At 43.3% G+C, this 24,948-nt stretch overlaps 1 protein-coding gene and 1 pseudogene across 1 annotated transcript in view; both read left to right on the top strand.

Moving 5' to 3' along the window:
* The window catches only part of ALS2CR12 (amyotrophic lateral sclerosis 2 (juvenile) chromosome region, candidate 12), a 33,671-nt gene that overhangs the window by 5,984 nt on the left and 2,739 nt on the right, over window positions 1-24,948 (top strand). The window contains exons 2-12 of the mRNA XM_006889145.1: window positions 3,946-4,012; window positions 4,795-4,914; window positions 6,036-6,143; window positions 9,065-9,126; window positions 10,214-10,311; window positions 11,469-11,521; window positions 14,453-14,552; window positions 20,183-20,286; window positions 22,462-22,524; window positions 24,159-24,248; window positions 24,382-24,491. Of these exons, the coding sequence (XP_006889207.1) occupies window positions 3,946-4,012; window positions 4,795-4,914; window positions 6,036-6,143; window positions 9,065-9,126; window positions 10,214-10,311; window positions 11,469-11,521; window positions 14,453-14,552; window positions 20,183-20,286; window positions 22,462-22,524; window positions 24,159-24,248; window positions 24,382-24,491 (975 nt within the window). The remainder of the gene's footprint in view (window positions 1-3,945; window positions 4,013-4,794; window positions 4,915-6,035; window positions 6,144-9,064; window positions 9,127-10,213; window positions 10,312-11,468; window positions 11,522-14,452; window positions 14,553-20,182; window positions 20,287-22,461; window positions 22,525-24,158; window positions 24,249-24,381; window positions 24,492-24,948) is intronic.
* LOC102854694 lies at window positions 21,235-21,474 on the top strand (annotated as a pseudogene).

Genomic DNA, 24,948 nt, shown 5'->3' with positions numbered 1-24,948 from the left:
TAAATGTTCTGGGATTCCCATTCTTCTCAGAGTCAGCCACAGTTTGTTATGACCCACACAGTCGAATGCCTTTGCATAGAAAGGGAAATTGTCAAGTTTATTTGGAGAGGCACAAAGCCCCAAATAAGCAAAAGTGGGAAGCATAGCACACCTGACTTCAAAACCTACTACACAGCGGTAGTAACCAAACCAGTGTGGTACTGGTACGACAACAGGCACATAGACCAATAGAAAAGAATTGAGAACCCAGAAATGGACCCTGCTATGGTCAACTGTTATTTGACAAGGAAATATAACCTATCAATTGTGGAAATGACAACCTCTGTAACAAATAGAGCTTGCAAAATTGGGCTATTTACTACCTGTGGAAAGCTGAAACAGATCCACATCTCAAAAGACAAAAATCAACTCAAGGTGTATCAGAGACCTGGTAGTAAAGCCCAAAACCATAAAGTTCATCAGAGACAAACTGGAATCAAGCTTAGACGGTCTAGTCTATGATATAAAGACACTGCCAAATATACAGCCAGAAATGCACATTCTGGACAGGATAAAATTGATGAATGGGACTTTCTAAAGATTAAATCTGTGCACATCAAAAACTTACCATTTCAGACAAGGGTCTCATATCAAAAGTCTACAGAATCCTACAGGACCACAAGAAAATGACCACACAATTACAAAATGAGCAAAAGACTTTTTACAGAGAAAGATATTAGGATGGCCAACAGACACATGAAGAAATGCACAAAATCACTGGTAAGAGAGATGCAAATCAAGCGGTTTTCCTTGTTCTGTCTCTTTCTCTAGACCAAGGAATCCCACCCTGAGTCTCCCTTAATAAAGCTGCTTTAGCTCTCAAAAAAAATCAATTTAAAAAAGAGAGATGCAAATCAAAACCACAATTAGATACATCTCACTCCAGTAGCAATGGCAAAGTTTAACAGTTTAATGTTGGAGAAGATGTGGAGAGATAGGAACTCCTATACACTGTTGATGAGATTGTAAAATGGTACAACCACTTTGGAAGGCAGTTTGGCATTTCCTTAAAAAGATGATCATAGAAATTTCATATGACCCAGCTATTCCACTGCTTGGAATATATCCCGAGAAAATGAGAGCTGAGGCTCAAATGGAGACTTACACACCAATGTTGATAGCAGTGTTATTCATCATTGCAAAAACATGGAAACAGCCCAAATGCCCAACCACAATAGAATGGACTGAGAAATTATGGTACATTCACAGGGTGGAATACTACACAGCACACAGGAGCAATGATTTTGTAAATTACTACCTAGCTTGGGAGGGACTGGAGAGCATTATGCTAAGTGAACAAACTCAGTCCTATAAGAACAAATCCTGTATAAGACCATTATTGTAGAAATAGATAACTAGTAAAATGTGTATGGGCATCTAAGAAGGAGCAGAGCACAGGGGTGAGGATCAGTGTGGAACATAATCATAGGGTCACACAATTTGATGGGTGGAGGGAGGGATGGGTTAAGGAAACAGGGAAGATCTTGAGTGAAAAACGTTGTTGTTGTTATGTGCCATCGAGTCGCTTGCGACTCATAGCGACCCTATGTACAAGAGCTCTAAATGCTGTTCTATCCTGTGCCAACCTAGCAATCTCAAATGCACTTATTCCCACCGCTCCAGTCACAGAATCGATCCATCTCACCAAAGGTCTTCCTCTCCTCTTCCCCCCACTTTGCCAAACATGATGTCCCTCTCCAAGGACCAGTCCCTCCTTGCAACATGCCCAAAATATGTCAGACGAAGCTTCAGAATCCTTGACTCCAGGGAACACTCTGGCTTCACCCTCTCCAAGACAAACCTGTTTGTTCTCCTAGCAGTTCATGATATGTTCAACACTCTTCTCCAGCACCACAGCTCAAAGGCATCAATCCTCTTTCTATCAGCCCTATTCACTGTCCAACTCTCTGATGCATAGCACATAATTGTGAAGACTATAGCCCAGATCAGGCACACCTTAGTCTCCAGCCTGACATCGTTGCTCTTCAGTACTCTTGAGAGGTCCCTCACAGCCGACTTTCCCAATGCAATTCGTCTCCTGATTTCCTGGCTGCTGTTACCAAGAGTGTTGACTGTGGGGCCAAGTAAATTAAAACTGTTAACTATCTCAATCTCCTCACCATCCATGCTGATGCTACCAATTGGTCCAGTGGTTAGAATCTTTGTTTTCTTGACATTTAGCTTCAGTCCATATAGGAGGCTGTAGTCCTTGATCTTCTGCAGCAAGCGCCTCAGGTCCTCCTCAGTTTCAGCAAGCAGGGTTGTGTCATCTGCATAACACAGGTTGTTGATGATTCTTCCACCAATCCTGATGCCACATTGCTCTTCGTATAGCCCTGTGTCTAGGATGATCTGTTCTGCATACAGATTGAAAAGGTATGGAGACAGAATATGGACCCCCTTCTTGATTTTGAACCATGTAGTGTCTCCTTGCTCTGTTCTGACAACTGCCTCTTGGTCCAAGTATAGGTTTCGCATTAGCACAATCAAATGTTCTGGGATTCCCATTCTTTTCAGAGTCAGCCACAGCTTATTGTGATCCACACAGTCAAAAGCCTTTGCATAGTCAATGAAGCACCGATAGACATTCTTCTGGTATTCTTTGCTTTCTGCTAAGATCCATCTAACATTAGCTATAATATCCCTAGTACCATGACCTCTTCTAAATCCAGCCTGCACATCTGGTAGTTCTCTGTTGACATATTGTTCCAAATGTTTTTGGATAATTTTCAGCAGAATCTTGCTTGTATGTGATATCAGTGATATTGTTCGATAATTTTCACACTCTGTTGGGTCACCTTTCTTTGGAATGGAAACAAATATCGATCTTTTCCAGTCAGTGGGCCAGCTGGCTGTTCTCCAGATTTCTTGGCACAACTTAGTGAGCACATCCAGGCCAGTGTCTGTTTGTTGAAATATGTCAATTGGTATGCAGTCAACTCTTGGAGCCTTGTTTTTTGCCAATTCCTTCAGAACAATTTGAACTTCCCCTTTCATCACCATAGGCTCTTGCTCATATGTCATTTCATGAAATTCTTCTGTGTCAGCCAATTCCTTCTGATACCGTGACTCTGTGTATTCCTTCCATCTTCTCTTGATACTTTCTGGATCATTTAATATACTGCCCAAAGTATCCTTAAGTATTGCCATCCGTGAAAAACATTGTAAAGGAAAAAAAATTGTAAATGAAATTTGTAAGTAAACGAGAATAAAATTAAAAAGGTTTTTTTAAATAAAATAGACCACTGATCCACATATTACAAGGTTAGAAGTATTACTTTGTTTCAGGTCTTTGAATGAATTATTGTATTCCATTCCTTTGAAAATATTTATTGGGCATCTATTATTTGCTAAGGAGACCCTGAAGATGATTAGCATGCTCCGCTGCAACCTAAAGGTTGGAGGTTTAAACCCATCCAGCGACGCCTCAGAAGAAAGAGCCAGTGATCATCTGAAAAGTCAGCCACTGAAAATGCCATGGATCACGGTTCTCCTCTGACAGACGCGGAGTTGGTTGACTTCCTGGTTACCGGCTGTGGTGTGGCTGTTTGTTTTATATACAGCACACATAGAGATCCGAATGGAAAGCAGCCTGGAATTTGTATTTGCATGCCTTAGGGTAATATATTTCATTATCCAGAATATTTGTTTATATAAAATGCTTCACTCCAGTGACCACTCCACGTGGTCCTCTGAACGCTCTGTGTGCGCCTGTGCGCATGTGCATGTAGCGAACCATCTTCAGCACAGCCTTCTGGGGCAGAAACTACTCATAAGGCCCTTTACCATAGACCCCAGCCACTCCATCTCCTAATGAGGTCAGGTGAGCGGAGGTCAGATGGAAGGCAGGATCAGGGGATAGTTCTCAGCTCTCAACTTACCTTTGTTTTCTGGTTTCTTTCTCAGCAAACATTCCCTTCATGGAGTAAAAACTCTTTCTGGAAAACAAGAAGAGTGCAAAGAATTACCTTATGTGAGTAGCCCTGGGGAGAAGGGGCTGGACTGACATTCATTGAGCACTTGTGTGCAGGCATGAGCCTTTACACACGCTTACTTTCATAAATGAACTTTCATAATGATCCCATGAAGAGGGGTTGCTATTATTGCATGATATATACGGCTGATAAATAGCAAAACTTGAATTCAGATAAACTAGATCCATAGCCAGCATCTAAACACCACTCAGTTCCTCCTGGTGTAAAGCAAGAAGAGTGTCTTAGGGAGACCAGCTGATGGCAGTTAATTGAAGCCAGTGTGTACCACATGCTCAGAGCAGGCCACCTGTGACTATCCTTAGAGTGCACAAAGAAAGGGTACCTTTATTCTATGAGGACACTGATGCACAGAGATGAGGCAGGGGTAGGATTCAAACTCAGGGCTATTTAGTTCCTACACCTATGTGGCTTCCATAATACCTGGCTGCCTCCTGGCCTCCAGCCATGATGAAGCACTCAGAAGAGAGTGTGGGACTGAAGGGGAGAACACTGGAGATTCCATTTGCACATTTTTAGCTTGAAGGCATGTAGAACAGCTGAGTGTACATCCAGGAGCCAGTTGAATATTGGGATTAGATCTCAGAATAACAATCTGTGCTGAAGATGAGCAGGAACGGGAGGGGGCAGGGACATGGAAGGGGATGTGGGCCTGATCTCATGCCTCTATTTCTATGATGTGAAGAAGGCAGTTATAGAAGATCTGGAGGCATCTGGGCTCTTAAAGCTGCATTCTCACCTTATCTTTCACTTTGATGCCTAGGAAGAGATAGACGTGTCACCAGGTTACCACCTCTTTCGAAATAAAGAGCAGATTTCTGTCACGTTGGGGGATGAGATGTTTGACAGAAAAAAGACTTTAGAATCAGCAACCAAAGGAAAAGTAGATACTTCCAGGTAATGTCTTCAGAGCATCATCCAGCTCTAAATGGTGTTCCCAACTGACTCGACCTGGCCTCTCAGACAACCCCCTGACACGTCCCTGCGCAAATTTTTCAGTTTTGCTCTAAAGATGGTACAGGCTTACAGCATACTTCCCCCTGTTTCCTGGTGCCTGCTTGCTTCCTCTCATACTTTGGTTCCTCTCTCTGCTTTGGTTCCATTAGTCAGCAGATCAAAGGGTTAAATGAAGATCAAATCAGGCAATGACTTGGAAAATGGTTGGTTGTAGTGTCCTTCATACTTCTTGAGAGCTATTTTCCCTGGGAGTAAGAAACAGATAAGATATTCATTGAAAAGTCTGCTGTGAGACTTCCAAATACATCTCTTTTAAAAACCATGAAAATACCATTCAACTGATGCCTCTGAGAGATGCTCTGAAGGTTCCAGCCTGACTCCATCAAGGCTAAACACAATGCCAGCCTCTCTGTCATGCAATCTCACCCACTTGTTAGTCCTCCAGCATCATATCAAATGAGTCATTGTGCCTTTTAATCCCACTTCTTAAATGCCTCATTTGTACCTCCTACCCTTCTATCCTCAGTTTAACTCAAACTCGACTCACTGCTGCCAATTCAGAATCTCCTCACAGCTGACCCTCCATTGGGTTCCCCTGGCTGTAACTCGCATGAGAGGAATTCCCCGTCTTTCTTCCATGGAGTCGCTGGTGGATTTGAACCACCAGAGTAGTGCAGCTTTCGGGTTAGTAGTGAAATTCCTGATGCTTATGCCACCATCTCTTGTTCTCACCTGTACTACATATTGCAGTGGCTTCCCTACCAGCATCTTATTCCTCACGTTTGCTTGTCATGAGCATGTACCTTTCCAAGACAGAAATCGAAACCACAACCACCAGAAAATATAAACACACACAGAAGTCTTTAAGTATTTGTTACCTATTAGTATGTATGGAGCTCCTTGGAGATGCAACAGTTTATGTGCTTGGCTACTAACTGACAGACCAGAGGCTCCAATCCTCTCAGAAGTGCCAGCACCATGTGATGGACCAGCACCATCATTCTGAGGGCCCAGGTTGCATGAAATACCACGCTCTGGGGGTGAGAGAATTGCTTCTCCCATAGGACTAAGGACTCTGTCCTTGAAGAACAGATCTCAGAACTAACAGCGATAATAGAACAGATGAACAGAGACCACAAGTCTGCCCAAACACTGGTGAGTGACTTTTGGGTTAGTGGGCAACTTTCTAGGTCGTTGTTGTTGTTGTTAGGTGCCATTGAGTCGAATGTGTCTCATGGCTACCCTATGACCAACTAATCCGAACCCTTTCCTGTCCTGTGCCATCCTCACAATTTCTGACACACTCAAGCCCCCCTGCTGCAGTTACTGTGGCAATCACATGATTGAAGGTCTTCCTCGCTTTACTGATCCTCCACTTCCCAAGCATCATTCCCTCTCCAAGGAAATAGCCTTGCCTGGCAACACGACCAAAGTTGGTGAGACAAAGCTCTATCATCTTTGCCTCCAGACAACTCTGGCTGCACCTTCTCCAAGACGTTTCTGTTTTTTGACAGTGCAGAGCATAGTCAGTACTCTTCCCCAACACCACAGCTCAAGGGAATCAGTTCTTCTTTCATCCTTATTCAACATCCAGCTTTCAGATCTCACAGAGGAGAGCTAATATTTTCCAAACCTGCTATATGCCAGCACAATATCAAGCAGTTTACTCATGTAAGCCTCATTGCCTAGGTGGTAGCCATCTGAAGATCAGATTGTGGTCACCCAACAGTCCTGTGGCTCCTTCCCCACGTATAACTGCGAGAGTTCAAGTCTTGCTCAAGTTCTAAAGCAATTATTTCTGAAAGTTGTCCAGATACTGCCTTTACTGCATGTTCAGTGGCACTGTCACCACATGAGGGGTGCCTGCCATCTCCCATCTGGCCCTATTATGGTTTTTGTGGTGAGTTAATTGTAGAAGTTGCTGAACCTGTCACTAATGGCACCGACACAGTCAGTGCTTCCTGGAGGCACCAGTCCCCACTTCCTGTTGCTGTTGAAACTAGGCTCAAAAACATCCTCCAGCCACACACACGGCCCTCTTGTTATAGAAAACTGCTTGTGAGCAGCTGCTTCCCAGTTCTTAGACAGACACTCCTCCAACAAGCCCAGCCTCTGACAGGCTTCAGACATGTCTGAATACTACTGACTCATTAGCCTCTTTATACTAAAATCCTGCAGAGTTTACTATGATTCCTATTAATAGACATAATAATAGATGAAGGGAGCCCCAGTGGCTTAGTGGTAAGGAATTACACTTTGCAATTGCAAAGGTGTGTGGTTTAATTTCTGCCCATGGTAGAAAGGTGGACAATCAACTCCACATGGTAGAAAGGTGGACAATCAACTCCAGTGTGATTTAGTCCCTCTGAAAACTCACTGGAGGGTCGGCTATCTGATGGTTCCAACTCTATGGTGCACAACAGAAGCAACAACAATTAATAGACAAGAAGCCTGAGGCTCAGAGATGTGAAATAATTTGTATATAATCACTTCAGCTCTTTAACTGTAGACCGGTGAGCAAGATAAACCTTTTGGCCCAGTAAGCCCAGTGTGTGCTACAGACATATTAGAGACTATTTCCATGCAGAGACCTTACATTGGAAACAGCATTTAATAAGAACACCATTTTGTTCACCAAAAAAAAAAAAGGAGGCGTGCTGGCTACCCTGATGGTGCTTCCTGTCCGAGCTGCTGGGGTGACTGACCACGTGTGCGTGCCAGATAATCTCAGTCTCTATAGTCCAACTCCTTCCCCGGATGAAGGAGGAGGCCCAAGGACAAACCCTGAGCCCTTGCTTTAGCTAATTGTCACCACTTCTTAGTTTTGAAGTGTCCATTCTTCCTAGAGCACTGGCCAGAAGTTTCTGTTATGTTAGATTGTTGGGTCACCAGAGACTGAGCCAATCCTGCTTGCAAGAACATGGCCATTCTGTCAACAAGAACTTAATAACACTGACCTTTAAGTTCATTCAAAGTAGGTTCGGAGTCTTAGGCCGTAGTTTTTTGTTTTTCATTTTTATTTTATATTGGTTTGCATACAAAATTTATATACATTGTGTTTCACACTTTTCTTCATTCACATTGTAGTTCATATAGTCATCTCCTACATTGTGTTTTATAGGATGAATCACCATTGAACAATATCCACTCTTACCCCATTTTTTCAATGCCCACCAGATCTTTCCCATTTCCTATACCTCCTCCCTCTACCCACAAAATTGTGGAACTCTGTGATTTTCCCCCTGCCCATCCTCACCCCTCTGCTCCCACCCCTTCCCCCCCTTGGACCACCATGTACATTTTACTAGTTACCTTTCTATTTTCACAATTATGGTCTTATGCAGTATTTGTCCTTATGAGACTGAGTTAGTTCATTCAGCGTAATGCTCTCCAGTCTCTCCCAAGTTATGTAGTATTTTTCAAAATCATTGTTCCTGAGTGTTACACAGTATTCCACTGTGTGAGTTTACCACAACTTCTCAATCCATTCAATTATGGTTGGACATTTGGGCTATTTCCCTGTTTTTGCAATTGTGAATAACACTGCTATGAACATTGATGTACAAATCTCCATTTGTGTCTCAGTTCTATTTTCCTTGGGGTCTATTCCTGCCAGTGGAATAGCTGGGTCATGCAGAGTTTCTATATTCAGCTTTTTGAGGAAATGCCAAACTACCTTCCAGAGTGCTTGTGCCATTTTATAATCCTCCCCAACAGTGTATGAGAGTTCCTATCTCTCCACATCCTCTCCATTTATTGTTTGTTCTCCTGTTAACTTTGTAAAGGTCATAGTTTTGTGAAGAGATTACAATCAGACTAACAAAGAGACCAGACTTGCCAACAAGCCCATCTATAGGAAAAGATTGTTTCTGCCTACCAAGCATTATGACCCGATTAAGTGCCTAAGAGCATAGAACAATGCAAGCATTGTTCCTTTGCCTCAGGAGTGATGGGCCCTGTGAGCACTGCAGAGCATAAAGGGAGAAGTTGGGGAGCAGAGTGTATTCTGCTCAGAAGACGTGGGTTGGAGCGGAAGTCTTCACCTCCGTGTTGTTAATGTGAGATCTCCTCTCCAGCTCTCCAGTAAAATGGAAATGCAGTGTACAAAGATGCAGCAAAAGTTTGAAGACAAGAACAGGTATGTTTTCTGATGTGTTAAAGGCCTGAGGCCCCCACATCATTTGTGGGACTGCAGTTCACTGGAATTCCGCATGGAGCAAAACGGGATCTGGAGGGGGGACATGGAGAGCAGGATGGTTTTCTTTAAGGCCACAGAAGAATAGCACAAAGGTGATTTCCGTTTTTATGGTTTCTCATCCAATTAGTTTATTGTTATTTTTATTGTTGTTAGTTGCTAAGAAGATTGATTTTTGTTGTTGTTGTTGTTGTTGCTATTGTTCTCTATGAACATTTTGCAGGGAGCTCTGGTGGCCTAGTGGTAAGGAATTGTGCTGTAAACACAAAGGTGTCATGTTCAAATCCACCAGTTGTTGTGCAGGGGGAAAGAGGTGGGCAATCTCCTCTCGTGTGTTTTACCACCTCTGAAAACCCATCGCAGGGTCAGCTGTGAGTTGGTTCCACCTCAGTGACATGTAACAGTATGAATTTTTTTGTGGAAGGCAGCTGCCATTTTCTGCCACGTCACCCCACACATTCTCCTCTTCTCAACTCTACTTTTCCTGGTTGTCAGTTCAGACCTGGGCCAAAGTTGAAGTTATAGGAGGACAACAGCCTGAACAGCAAAGACAAAACAAGGGGGGAAAAAATGAAAGGGGTTGTGTGTGTGGGTCAGGAGAATCTCCACTTCCTCTCCCAGCTTGCAGTGCTGGAGAGCAGTGCAGTCTCAGAAATGCTGGTGGAGGGAAGGAGCCACAGCTGTTCATTTTAACAATCTTCTGGAACTCCACCAGCGTTTACCTCTCTGCTTCTGGAATTGAGGCTGGCTGCACCCTGGGCTCTGAAGTTATCCTTAGAGCAAAAACTGTCCACAGATTCCCTAGTTAGCTGTCAGCGAAGGCCAGGCTGCCTGGTAGGGAGTGGAGTTAGAGCCCCCACCAACTGTATTCAAAACATACTTTGGATCCTTTAGCACACAGTGAGGGGATTTAAGGAGTGTGTTCCTGGATGTGAGGCTGCCTGCAGTCTTCTGTGTGAAGAAAGAGCAGGTAGGAGGATCAGTGAACTTCTCTTCACTGATGTCTTTGCCCTTCTTGGGGCTTCCATAGGGAACTGGAAGAGGCTCATGCAGCAGAGCTCAAGGAATTGGAAAAAAATTATAAAGAAGCCTTGAAGTCAGAGAGATTGGCTGCTCAGGCAAAGCTGGGTATGTTGTGGGGGGAATGGGGAACACAGCTAGGTGAAAGGCCATCTCTGAGGGTCTAGGACTGGGGCCTCCCACAGGGTGGCCGTCAAGGGAGGATGGACCAAGTTTAAGGTCAGGGACGAGCAGACAAACTGAAAGAGGAGAAAGCTGCTCTAGCAGTGTTCTTACTATGCCTGGGAGATGGGCAAGCCTGGCTCGACTTTTGTGATCTGTTTGAGCAAGTACCTTAAACTCATTGAGTCTCAGTTTTCTCCATCTGGAAATTGAGGACATTAGTAAGAAGGGTGTGAAGTCATTTTTAGTAGTGTATTTTCAAGTTCTACAAATGTAAGGCAGCCAGTCCTTGGGAACAGATGTCATGTTAGGAAAGGTAGAGGGTCAAAGAAAGAGAGCAAGTCCCTCGGTGAGAGAAATAGACAGTGTCTGTAACAGTGGGCTTGAGCATGTCAGAGATAGCACAAGATTCTAATCATGGGGTCATGATGAGTTGTATAGTCAGTGAACAGCACTTTACAACTTTACAACAACTTAAAATCCAACAAGTATCCTCATGCAAAATGATATGCCATTAAATTTCATTTGACCCACAATGGCCATTATCTCAATGTTTTTGCTGCCTCTGTGAAGAGCATAGTACATATCCTGTAATCAGGATTTTAGATTGACCTAGGAGGAGTCTATAAGCTACTTCCTTGATTTTTTCTTAAATTTTTCAAAGATAAGATCTTATTTATATTTTGCTAACTTTGTAAAGAGAACATGTGGGATTTTTGTAATAATTAGCGTAAACTTGACAATCTTCTTTTAAAAAGCGATGTACAGACACAGCTACAAAATTTTGCTCTCCTTGTTCTCGCAGATGTAGGCTTATCCCTGGGGATTGATCTTCAAGTGTCAGAATGGCTGTGAAGTATGTTATCAACAAAAGCAGGACCTTCCCCTTAGACTTCAATCCAGTAGTGAATTTGGGGTGGAGATAGGACATCTGCATTTCTATTATGCTTTCTGAGTGATTTTCTGAGGCACATCAAGGTTTTCTCTGCTAGGAGACTCGTTTGAAGTAAAGAAAGTATGCAGGAAACTCCCACTTGAATTTGAAAGCGTGCAGATCAGAGGAATACTGATGATCTTGGTTTTGTTGTTTTCTTTTTGTCCAGATGAAAAGGAGAAGGAATATAGATTTTTGAAGAATATGTTTCATATGTATCAGGTAAGAGAGAGTACTCTCTGCTGTTCTAGGGCAGTCAGAGACACATCATCTGACCTTGGCGTGAACCCTCAACTCTTTCTTGCCCAGGAAATTCTTTCTCTGGATCCCCAGCTTTCTTGCACCTAACTGCTGCTAGCTGTACTGGGTAGGAAATTAGTCACCCATGTCCTAAGGAGAATTTTTTTTTATTATTATCTTGTGTGCGTGTACCCGTCAAATCAGATCTGACTGGTACAGGAGGATATTGCGCCTCCTTCTCCGGCAGAGCGTCTGGTGGATTCGAACCGTGTTCCTCTGGGATTGCAGTGCAGTTTCTTGCCACTAGGCCACCAGAGCTCCCCCTAAGGAGAATTTTTGAAATATATTTTTTAAATTATTGCAATAATACTAATACTAATACTAATACTGATACTAATACTAATACTACCTACTTATGTTTTCTTTCAATGCCTCTTGTTGTTGCTCTCTAAACCGTTGTTGTCAGGTGCTGTTGAGTCAAGCATGACTCCTAGTGAGCCCATGAGTGAACTCCTAGTGAGCAGCTCTGTGTCTTGCCCGCCCTGCATCCTCATAACCTCTGACGTGCTCCACCCCATCACTACAGTTGCCATGTCAACCCTTCTTGCTGAGGCTCTTCTTTTTCTTTCCTTTTCTACCATTCCCACTGTGTTGTCTTTGTCCAAGGACTGGCTGTTCTGTCAACTACTCCCAAAGTCTGTGAGATGGCATTTCACTATTAAAAAAATCACCAAGAATACGCAAAAGCCACCACTGATCAAATTCTTACTTCTAGAAAACTGTTGCTGACATGACATCATATTCCACAGATCCTAGGTGTGCTTTTACAGACCTTTTTTAATCGGGTGTGTAAAAATGGCCCCTACTTTTTAATGACTAAGTATTCTTTTCTCCTTTATGAAAAAATAGGGCAAGAGAGTACAACTATGTGTGCCTTGTTGGCATGGCTGTTAACTGACAGATCAATAATTGGCATCCACCAGCTGCTCTGTGGCAGGAAGACTTGGTAGTTGGCTGCCATAAAAATTATAGCCTTTGAAACCCTCCCTGTAGGACAGTTCTTTTCTGTCCTATCGGGTCACTACAAGATGGAATTGACTACAACCATAATTATGGATTTGGAAAGGGGAGAAAAATAGAGATAGTTAACATTCACCCTTTCAGCTTATTTCACATGTTTCAAAGTCCATCATCTCAGGAAAACCCTTAGTCCCAGGCAGGGAGGTCAGCTAGTCACCTTCTCGAAGGAGTTTAAGCCCAGCACCATCTCTAACATTGCTCACTCAGGTTCAGTTTTGAGCTTGGGTCTAAAACTCATTTTTTCAAGGTGTACCTTTCTATTGTCAGGGAGAACATCCCGGCTCAGAGTCTAAGAGGAATGTCAGGGTTATGATCATGTCCACTGCCTCAGTCTCCTGGGTATACTCTCTGTTGGCTTCAATCTACCCCTCTCTAGAGAGCTTGATCTCTGTGGCATGGGCAAAAGGAGCTGCACACCAGTCTTAAAAATTGTGAAAGAGAATGTCCACATAAAGGATCAAACACAATTACGAGCGTGGATACCACGTCTGGTGTGAGCCCTGCTGCTGATGAAAAGAAAGTGCGTTCAGGGTCCTTGACTTAGTAATGAATCCTAGATAAGCAGCCCAGTAAGGGTGCTTGGCAACAGTAAAAACGCCTAGGTCTCCCACCCTCCTGGGATCTTGTATTTACAAAGTCTGGAGCAACCAACAAAACTGGCATTGGATTAGGTTGATTTAACCTCAAGCACAGAAGAATTTTACAATTAACACCCTTGGTAAGAGCAGTCAGGAAATCAGGAGAAACAGTGCGCTGGGCAAGTCTGCAGTTAGGGACCTCTCCAAATTATTGAGGAGTAATGATGTCAGTTTGAGGACTAAGGAGCGTCTGATTCAGGCCATGATCTTTCCGATCACTAGCTATATATCTGAGAGCTGGACAATGAATAAGGATGAGAAAAGAATTGATGCCTTTGAGCTATAGTGTTGGAGAAGAGCACTTGAACATCCCACGGATGGCCAAGAGAGCAAACAGATACGTTTGTTCAATGTGCAGCCAGAGTGCTCCTTGGAGGCAAAGATGATGAAGCTTCACCTCACATACTTCAGGCGTGTTGCTAGGAGGGGTTATTCCTTGGAGAAGGACAAGATGCACAGAAGGGTGGAGGGTCTGCGAAGGAGAGGAAGATCCTCGACCAGGCAGATAGGCATGGTGGTTACCACAGTGGACTCCCATGTGTCAGGAAGTGTGAGAATGCCACAGGGTGGGACAGAGTTCAGATCTGTTGTTTATAGGGTCACTATGCGTCACACTCTCCTCTACGGCACCTAACAACAACAGGGGAAAAAAACAGACAGTCTGAAAAACCTTTCATTGTTTCCTAAATATTTAATTATTAGGTATTTCCCTTAGTTTCTTCTTTGATTTTGATGAATGATTCAATCAGGGAGAGCTAGCCTATGGTTCTTTGACCTGGAGAATTCTATCTTCAAAGGAAGCCATCTTTCATTGGGGCAAAGTCCACGCACTATTTGGTTTTTACGACTTTTACTCATGCTGTCAAATGGGAATCAACTCATAGCTGACCCTCCAGGGAGTTTCTGATGCTGTAAATTGCATGGGAGGAGATTTCCCAACTTTCTCCCTCAGACTTTTGTTTGAATTCAAACCACCAGAGAGGTGTGGTCTTTGGGTTAGTGGTGAGACTATCAAAGTATTACTCTTCTCACAAGTCATCGAGGCAGGGACTTTACAGCAAGGGTCCCAGTGAGCCAAGCGGAAAAGGATAGAGCACTGTGTCTTGGGCAGGGACCTTCCCTGGTGTGAGTTGATAGTCTCTTCAAAGTCTTTTATTATGTCGTTTTTCTTCATGGTGTCTTTGTGACCCTACAGGACAGCATTTATGATGAGATGGAGGACAAATGGTCAAAGCGGAAAGCAGAATGGGAGAAGGATGAGAAGATGGAGCGAGAAAGGATTCTGCTGCAGCAAAGTAAATCGAATAACCTCTAACTTTTACTGATAGATGCATCAAAACCTGCCATTTTGCTTGACCTTAACTCGAGGGGTTAAGGCTCAGGGTTTACTGAGGCTGAGCTCTCAGATGGAAAGTGTCAGGAGTTTTCAAGAAAGCAAGGATCCCAAGCAAGGTGGAGTCTGTTACAGAGTTGAGCCAACTGAGGGTCTCAGTTGACACCTTCTCAGACTCACTGGTTTTGAGTTTTTCTTCATGAGCAGAAACAAATGTGGAGACTTCAATAGTATTGGAGGCTTGCTGTCTGGATATAGTTGTTGCTATGTGCCATTGAGTCAAAACTGACTTATAGCTGGCATTTCAGTGACTTTTCAGAGACTATAAATCACATCAGAGGAGATTGTCTATCTTTCTCCTGCAGGCCAGCTGGTGAATCTCAACCACAAGACTTTCAGTTGGCAGTGCAACTCCTTACCACTAGTCCACTGAGTTTCTGAATTTGAGTGTTAAGTATTGATGTGAGGTAACACAGTTTGGATAAATATTTTCATAATATCGCGCTGGAGACTAAGGTGCACCTGTTCCAGGCCATAGCCTTCCCAGTTGTGTGCTATGTGTCAGAAAGCTGCACAATGACTAGGGATGATAGAAAGAGAATTGATGGCTTTGAGCTGTGGTGCTGGAGAAGAGTTTTGAATATGCCATGGACTGCCAGGAGAACAAACAGGTTTGCCCTGAAGAGGGTGAAACTGTGTTGCTCCTTAGCGGGAAGGATTCTGAAGCTTCATCTGACATACTCTGTGCATGTTGCAAGGAAGGACCAGTCCTTGGAGAAGGATGACATGCTTGAAGAGGTGGAGGGACAGAGAAAGAGAGGGAGACCCTCGATGAGATGGATCAATTCAGTGATTGGGGTAATTGGAATAGGTGTGTCAGAGACAATAAGGTTGGCACAGGATAGAGCAGTGTTGAGGGCTCTTGTATATAGGGTTGCTACACCTCTCAAGCCACTTAATGACACATAACAACAAACAACAACATTATGTTTAACATGGAGTTTGAATCAAAGTACTTTCCGGTGTACTTCCCACCCCACTGAGGATATTCGACGGCTTAGCCTAGGAAACTTGTTGAGATAGGAATAGATATTTTTTTATCCACACATCTATTCTATGTCCTATCACAGTCCTGTTCTTGTTAAAAATTTAGTGGGCTTTAACCAATTACCCTTTGAAATGTAGATTTTTGTTGTTAGGTCCCGTCACGTTGAGTATGACTCATAGTGACCCTGAGAGTAACAGATCTGAATTCGTTCCTGCTCTGTGCCATCCTCAAAATCTCTTGAGCCCATTGCTTCAGTCACTGTGTCAATCTACCTGGTTGTGAGTCTTTCTTTCTTTCTCCATGCCTCCACCTTCCCAAGAATGATGTTTTTCTCCAAGGAACAGCCTTTCCTGACCTACATGCCCACAGTATGTGAGATGAAGCTTTAGCATCTTTGCCTCCAAAGAGCACTCTGGCTGCACATTCTCCGAGACATATCCATTTGTTCTTTTCTCAGTCCATGGCATAGTCAGTATTCCACTCCAAGACTAGAGCTTAAAGTTATCAATTCTTCTTCTGTCATCCTTATTTACTGTCCAGCTCTCAGATGCATAACAAGTAGTTGAAAAGACCATGACCTGAATAAGGTATTACCCCAGCCACCGAATCAATCCATCTCATAGAGGGTCTTCCCCTCCTGCGCTGTCCCTCCACCCTCCCAAGCATGATGTCCTTCTCCAAGGACCCGTCCCTCCTGGCAACATGTCCAAAGTATGTCAGACGAAGCCCCAGAATCCTTGCCTCCAAGGAGTAGCTTGGTTTAATCCTCTCCAAGATGAATCTGTTTGTTTGTTTTCCTGGCAGTCCATGGTACATTCAGTACTCTTCTCCAGCACCACAGCTCAAAGGCATCAACTCTCCTTCTGCCCTCTCTAGTCATTGTCCAACTCTCTGATGCATAACAAGCGATTGCAAATACCATGGCCTGTATCAGGCGCACCTTAGTCACCAGAGAGACACCGTTGCTCTTGAGTACTTTGGAGAGGTCCCTAACAGCAGACTTTCCCATCACGATACGCTTTTTTATTTCCTGGCTGCTGCTGCCAAGAGTGTTGACTGTGGAGCCGAGCAAACTGAAGCTGTGAACAATCTCAATCTCTTCGCCATCCATCCTGATGCTGCCAATTGGTCCAGTGGTGAGAATCTTTGTCTTCTTGACATTGAGCCTCAGTCCATACTGAAGGCTGCAGTCCTTGACCCTTAGCAGCAAGTGCGTGAGGTCCTCCTCAGTTTCAGCAAGCAGGGTTGTGTCATCTGCATAACGCAGATTGTTAATAGATCTTCCACCAATCCTGATGCCACAATTCTCCTCATAGAGCCCAGCCTCTCGAATAATCTGCTCTGCATACATGTTGAAAAGGTATGGAGACAGGATGCATCCCTGGCGTACACCCTTCCCAATTTTGAACCATGCAGTGTTACCCTGCTCTGTTCTGACTACTGCCTCTTGGTCCAAGTATAGGTTTCACATTAGCACAATTAATGGCACTGCTCCTCAATAATTTGGAGAGTTCTCTGTGAACGTCCCAGTGTATTATGTCTCTTAATCTCCTGACTGCTGGTACCAAGTATATTGACTATGAATCCAAGTAAATCATCAAGGCCATTTACCCTAGAGGGGACACTGGAGTGTCAGAAGGTAACACGAAGACTCCAATGCAAAGGTGGGGAATGGAATGTGCAAGTTTCTTCTGTCTCACGGTTCCCCTGTGATCCTGGTGAAACATATCCAGGTTCTCTCTCCCACTCCAATTACTTGGATGTTAACCCATCACATGTTGTCAAAGTCCTAGTTGAGATGCTACCACTAGGTTTTTACAGAATTTATTTTGTTGTTGTTGTTGTGTGCTGTTGAGTTGACTACAACTCATAGTGACCCTAAGTACAATGACTCTACCCCCTGCCCTATCCTGAGCCAACTTCACCATCTCCAACACAAGACACTGTGTCAATCCATCTCATCTCACCCAAGATATACCTCGCTTGTGCTGGCCTTCTGCTCTTCCAAGCATAATGCCCTTCTCTGACTGGCCCATCCTAACAACATGCCCAAAGTATGTGTGACAAAGTTTCAAAAATCCTTGTATCTAAGGAGCCACTGGGTTTCACCCTTTGTAGAACAGACATGTTTGTTTTCTTGGCAGTCCATGGTATGTGTGTTCAGTACTCTTCAGCACAACTACTCAAAGGCATTGATTATTCTTCTGTTATCTTTTGTCATTGTTCATCTCTAATTTGTATAGCAAACAATTGAGAAGACCATTTACTTTATCTGCTCATAAGTCTCAGCACAGACTCACCCCAGATCATTCTCAGAACCATGACCCAGAAGAAGAAATTCATGTTTGCCCCTGTGCTCCTTATTCTTGATTAGTTCTTGGCCTCTGCTGACAGGATCTCTGTTTGGAAAAGCAATTTAATTCCACTGCTAAGTACCAAATCCATTTTATTGCTAAAAAGTTTATATTAACCAAGGGTTTTGTTTTTATGCTCTCCGAAGAGCAAAATGGGTACTTTAGCAGTGGGAATGGACAAAATAATAAGCAGCAGATCTAAAGTAACCTACACAAAAATGAAGAAGAGATGTTTGAGCCAAATCCTTATGGCAGCATGGGATGACAAAGCAAAATATTACAATGAAATGTGCGAGGAGCTAGAGTTGGAAAATCAAAAGGGCTGAACTTGCTCAGCATTTCTTAAGCTCAAGAAACTGAAGAACAAATTCAAACCTCGAGTTGCTATAATCAAGGATGTGTTAGACAGAATATTAAATGATCCAGGAAGTAGTAAAAGAAGATGGAAAGAATATACTGAGTCACTGTATCAAAAGGAATTGACAGACACAGAAGAATTTAATGAAATTACATATGAGCAAGAGCCTATGGTGATGAAGGAAGAAGTCAAGTTGTTCTGAAGGAAATGGCAAAAAATAAGGCCTCAGGAATAGATGGTATACCAATTGATGTATTTCAGCTAACAGATGCTACCCTGGAGTGCTCACCAAGTTGTGCCAAGAAATCTGAAGAACAACCACTTGGCCAACTGACTGGAAGAGATCTATATTTGTTCCCATTCCAAAGAAGGGTGACCCAAAAGAGTGTGGAAACTACAGAACAATATCATCGATTTCACATGCAAGCAAGATTTTACTGAAGATTATCCAAAAACTACTGGAACAGCACAACAGCAGAGAACTTCCAGAAGTCCAGGCTGGGATTAGAAGGGGTTGTGATACTAGGGATATTGTAGCTGATGTTAGATGGGTCTTAGCTGAAAGCAGGGAGTACCAGAGGAATTTCTCTCTGTGTTTCATTGATAATGGAAAGGCGTTTGACTGTGTTGATCATAACAAACTGTGGCTGACTCTGAGAAGGGGAATGCTAGAACACTTGATCATTCTAATGTGAAACCTATACTTGGACCAAGAGGCAGTCATCAGACCAGAACAGGGAAACATTGCATGGTTCAAAATTGGGAAAGGTGTACGCCAGGGACCTTTTCAACCTGTATGCAGAGCAGATTATTCGAGAGGCTGGGCTCTATGAGAAGTATGGCATCAGTATTGGTGGAAGATTCATCAACAATCTGCATTATGCAGATTACACAACCCTGCTTGCTGAAACTGAGCAGGACCTGAAATGCTTGCTGCAGAGAGTCAAGGACTGCAGCCTTCAGTATGGATTGAGGCTCAATGTCAAGAAGACAAAGATTCTCACCACTGGACCAATTGGCAGCATCAGGATGGATGGTGAAGAGATTGAGATTGTTAACAACTTTAGTCTGCTTGGCTCCATGGTCAACTTTCTTGGTACCAGTAGCCAGGAAATCAAAAAACATATTTCGATGGGAAAGTCTGGTGTTAGGGACCTCTCCAGGGTACTGAAGAGCAATGGTGACACTCTGGAGAGTAAGGCATGTCTGATACAGACTATAGTCTTTGCAATCTCTTGTTATGCATCAGAGAGTTGGACAATGACTAGGGAGGATAGAAGTAGAATTGATGTCTTTGAACTGTGGTGCTGGAGAAGAGTGTTGAATGTATCCTGGACTGCCAAGAAAACAAACAGATTCATCCTAGAGAGGGTTAAACCAGTCTGCTCCTTGGAGGCAAGGATTCTGGGGCTTCATCTGACATACTTTGGACTTGTAAGGAGGGAGAGGTCCTTGGAGAGGGACATCATGCTTGGGAGGGTGGAGGGATGGGTTAGGAGGGGAAGATACTCTAAGAGACAGATTGATTCAGTGACTGGGGTAATTGGGATGGGTGTATTAGAGGCAGTGCGATTGGCACAGGATAGAGCAGGGTTTAGGGCTGTTGTACATAGGGTCGCTATGAGTCACAAGCAACTCAATGGCACATAACAACAACAATGTGATTAGGTACAGCCACCACGGCAATGCTATTATTAAGCATCTTAAGCACATCGGGCTGAAAGAAGCTTAAATTTGGCCTTGTCTGCAATTCTTTTCACATAGTCCGAGTTTCCTTATGTATCTGCTTTTCCCCACATATGCATATATGCACTTTCTTCTTGACTCTACAGAGACTAAGATGAGAAGACAGTTTGAGTTCGAGTCGGAAGAAGAAAAGAAGAAAATAAATGAATCCTGCAAAGCTATGTTGGAGAACTTCAATCGAGAGAAGGAGGTAACTAATAGATAGTCATGTAAGTTCATCAGAGTCTCCAGGTGTGGCTCTGTTAGGAGACAATAGTATTGTCTTTATCGGGGCCTTCAGTTTCTCCCGGCTTTCCTGATTGACAATTATGCTGTCCTTTAGCTAGATAGCCTTCCAGGGTTATTGGAGTGAAAGTGGTAATGGATAGAAAACAGTGGAATATGAAGCATATGCCAGTAAAACTAGTCACCATAGAGTCAATTCCAGTTCATGGGGACCCCACAAGTGTCAGTGGAAATAGGATTTTCAGTGGCTGCTTTTTCAGATGTAGGTAACCAGATCTTCCTTCTTAAAAAAATCTCTGGGTGGGCTCCAACCTCTAAGCTTAGCCACTAAACACGTTAATGGCTTATACCACCTGGGAAGTCATCCCAGCGGCATCGGCAGCTCTGTGGTGGGATTCTTGTCTTTCATGCAGGACTAGTGGCCCTTGTTGACATTTCCCCGGAACTTCTATACCGATAAAGCCTTATAATAAAAGTAGGTCTCAGACAAAATTGTACCCCACATTTGCCATCTATATGAATATTTTTATATTTATGAATAATTGTGCTAATGTGAAATGTGAACCTAGCCTAAGAGACTGTTGTGTGACCAGAAGAAGGGAACACTCAATGATTTAAAATTAAGAAAGTGTTGCACCCATTCTTTAAACTATATGCTGAGCCATACCTATTCAGTTTGTATGCTGAGCAAATCTTTCGAGAAGCTTGACTCTGTGAAGAAGGATGTGGAATCAGGATCAGAAGAAGATGCATCAACGACTTGTCTTAATACATATGACTCAATCTTTCTTCCTGAAGAGAGATCTAAGATCTTGCTGCAGAAGATCTAAGACTACAGCTTTCAATATGGATTGCATCTTAACATCAAAAAAGACAAAAATCCGGAAGCAACGGCTTGCTCCAACCCGGCAAAATGGAGTTCGAGGCCCTGAGCAGATACATCAGCCCGGTGAACCTGGCTGTCTTCCTCCATCTGACCGGGGTGCTGTTGGCCATTGGCATGTTCTTCACCGCCTGGTTCTTCGTTTACGAGGTAACCTCTGCCAAGTGCACACGGGACATCTACAAAGAGCTGCTCATCTCCTTGGTGGCCTCGCTCTTCATGGGCTTTGGGGTCCTCTTCCTGCTGCTCTGGGTAGGCCTCTATGTATGACTGCCGAGGGTATGCATATGACAGCTTCACTGAATCCCTGCTTTTGTAAATTAGTATTTTTGACTTTTTTTTTAATTAACTAGTGCTGGAAGCGTCCCACCTTCTGCCCCACAATAAAGACAGGTGTGTGAGGCTACTGGACCAACAGGCAGGCAACATCATGATAGATGAAAAAAAGACTGAGATTAGCTTGGATCCCCAATCAACACCCTTGATACCAGTAGTCAGGAGATCAGGAGATGTATTGCATTGAGAAAGTCTGCAGTCAGGGACCTCTCCAAATTACTGAGGAGCAATAATGTCAGCTTGAGGACTAAGGTGAGCCTGATTTGAGCCATGGTCTTTTCAATTGCTTGCTGTGCATCTGAAAGCTAGACAGCGAATAAAGGTGACAGAAGGAGAATTGATACCTTTAACCTCTGGTATTGGAGTAGAGTGCTGACTATCTCATGGACTGCCAAAAGAACAAACAAATGTCTCTTAGAGAAAATACAGCCAGAGCGCCTCTTGGTGGCAGAGAGGACAAAGCTTCATCTCACATAATTTGGGCATGTTGTTAGGAGAGGCTGTTCCTTGGGAAAGACATGCTTTGAAACGTGGAAGGTCAGCAAAAGTGAGGAAGAAACTAAACCAGATGGTTTGACACAGTGATGGCAGCAATGGGCTCAAGTGTGTCAGAGATGATGAAGATGGCACAGGACAGGACAGGTTCAGATCTGTTGTTCACAGGGCCACTAGGAGTCATACTTGGCTTGACAGCACTCAACAACAACATATAAATACTAATAACAAAGCAAGTATGGAAAAACAGGTCCGAAGCAGTTCATATGGCTAGTTCACTGATGTTTTAGTTGCATAAGAGTTCACTGAATGGTATTACAATGGTATTACAGAGGCAAGATTCTGGAAGTGTCATTGTCAGCCTCAGGCAATGCAGAGCACTGCCTAAACAATTGCTGACCTGTATAAATTATATATTTGTTTCAGAAGTTCATGAAGCAACATGAAAATGACATCTTGCAAATAGAATCACTGAAAAAGACCAAAGAGGTAAGCTTTTCCATTTTTCCTATGGAATTGACATATCAGTAAAAGGACATATTCTTGGTAAACTGGAATCTGTGATAATACCAAAACAACTAAAAATGGACAACATGAAGCTGAGTTTTCTGACTATAATGCATCAAAAAGGATTTTTAAATGTAAAATAAAACTATGAGAATCTATTTAGAGACAGATCTGGAAAAAAAATAGAATTACAGTATGTGCTTTTCAATGTCTAACACTTTGCATTTCTAGTAAAACCCTTATTTTCAAAAAAGATCTTAAACTGTACAATGCCAAGTTCTGAGCTCTGAAAAGTTTCGTATTTCTCCCTATGTAACTCCGGTCTCCAAACTTCTCCTTGAAACTTTGTGTCTCAAAATTAACAGCTTCCTTAAAGGAATCTGTTCTGAGACAAGTTATGGTACTTCCATGAGAACGATAATTGAAAGGAAGCTTCAAAACCTCACCAACTGCCTGTGGTTCTTTCTTAGAATTATGGTTCTTTCTTGTTGTTATTTGCCGTTGAGTCTCCTGAACCCATAGTGACCCTGTGTAGAGCAGCTCTGAAGCCTGCCATGTTCTGAGCCAGTCTCAATAATTCCAACACACCAACCTCCATTGCCCCAGTTATTATATCAATCCATCTCATCCAGGGGCTTCTTCCCCTGAGCTGTACCACCACCCTTCTGAACATGATGTCTTTCACCACATGATGTCCTGGCCACATGCCCACAGTATGTAAGACCAAGCTTCAAAATCTTCGCTTCCAAGGAGAAATGTATCTTCACCTTCTCCAAGACAGACAAATTTGTTTTCTTGGCAGTCCATGGTGTGTTCAAGACTCTTCTCCAGCACCACATCTCAAAGGCATCGATTCTTCTTCTGTCATCCTTGGCCATTGTCCAGCTCTCTGATGCATAGCAAGTAATTGCAAAGACCATGGACTGGATTAGTCACAACTTAGTGAAAATCTCCTGTCAGGGACTTCTACAGAATATTGAAATGCAATTATGTCAGAAAATCATTTCTTTTTCACCATCTCCCTCTCTAAAATGTATGCTCCACAAAGGCAGGAGTTACATCTGTGTGGTTCTTCACACTATTTCAGGTCCTAGGGCAATGAGTGTTGTTGTGGTTATTGTTGCTAGGCGCCGGCGAGTTGAGTATGACTCATGGTGACCCTTTGAACAATAGTAATCATTTCATCTCTAACATACGTGAGCCCATTATCACAGTCATTGTGTTACTCCATCTCCTCGAGTGTTGTCCTGTCTTTTGCTGATCCTCCACCTTTCCAAGTATGCTGTCCCTTTCCAAGGAATAGCTCCTCCTACCAACATGCCCAAAGTATGTGTGATGAAGCTTTGCCATCCTTGCCTCAAGGAGCACTCTGGTTGCACTCTCTCCAAGATCTATATGTTTGTTCTCTTGTCAGTCCATGGTATATGCAGTATTCTTCTCCAAAAACACAACTCAAAGACACTGAGTCTTTTTATTTGGGCGCACTTGATACAGGCCATGGTCTTTTCAGTCACTTGCTATACATCTGGGAGCTGGATAATGAATAAGGTGGCCTGGAGTAGAGAATAAATAGATGGACATTGTCTTGATGTCCTGAACAATGTCTTCTTCCACAGAGCATAGATAAAGAATTGGAGGCACAAACTGCTATCCTAGAGTCACTTAATACAGCCCTCTACCAAACCCAGCAAGAGCTGCAGAGAGAGGTGAGTCCTGGCCTGAGTGGGACGTGGGGTTGGATGGAGAGAACCCAGATGCCTGCACAGTTCTGTCATATAGCCACAGCCTAGGTGACTGGACTTTGGGAAATATAGTTCTTAAAATGTATTTGTCTTTCAGAAAATGGCAGCAATGAATCTGGAAAAAACATTCCTGGCCAAATTTGCTGAAGCTGAAGAAAAATATAACTACACCATCCATAACCTTACACAAGAAAATATGCAACTAAGGTATGAATCCTGCTACTCGAAGAGATGCAGCTGGGTTACCTTGAGAAAGTAGGAGAGAGTTTGGATGATGTAATAGGTGATGAGCATGAGCCTAGAGATGTCATGGCAGACACTTTGAGGTGGCAAATGGGCCATTCTGCACCTGGCTGTAGAAGTTGGCTGGACTAAGACCAGTTAACCTAGACACCTCCCTGGAGTAGACCAGCGATGTGGCTGGATTGCTGGCCCTTGCCTTTGCCTTTGTTTTTATATGTAAAACAACATATGCATCTCTAAGTTCCTAGTTCACTTCATTCTATGACTGATGTTGTTGTTGTGTGCCGCCGAGTCGCTTGTGACTCATAGCGACCCTATGTATAACAGCCCTAAACTCTGCTCTGTCCTGTGCCAATCGCACTGTCTCTGACACTCTCATCCCGATTATCCCAGTCACTGAATCAATCCACCTCATAGAGGG

The sequence above is a fragment of the Elephantulus edwardii genome, unplaced genomic scaffold (assembly GCF_000299155.1).
Source record: "Elephantulus edwardii isolate Elephantulus edwardi_28Jun2011 unplaced genomic scaffold, EleEdw1.0 scaffold00075, whole genome shotgun sequence".
Lineage (NCBI taxonomy): Eukaryota > Metazoa > Chordata > Mammalia > Macroscelidea > Macroscelididae > Elephantulus > Elephantulus edwardii.
This window is presented reverse-complemented; position numbering and strand designations above follow the sequence as displayed.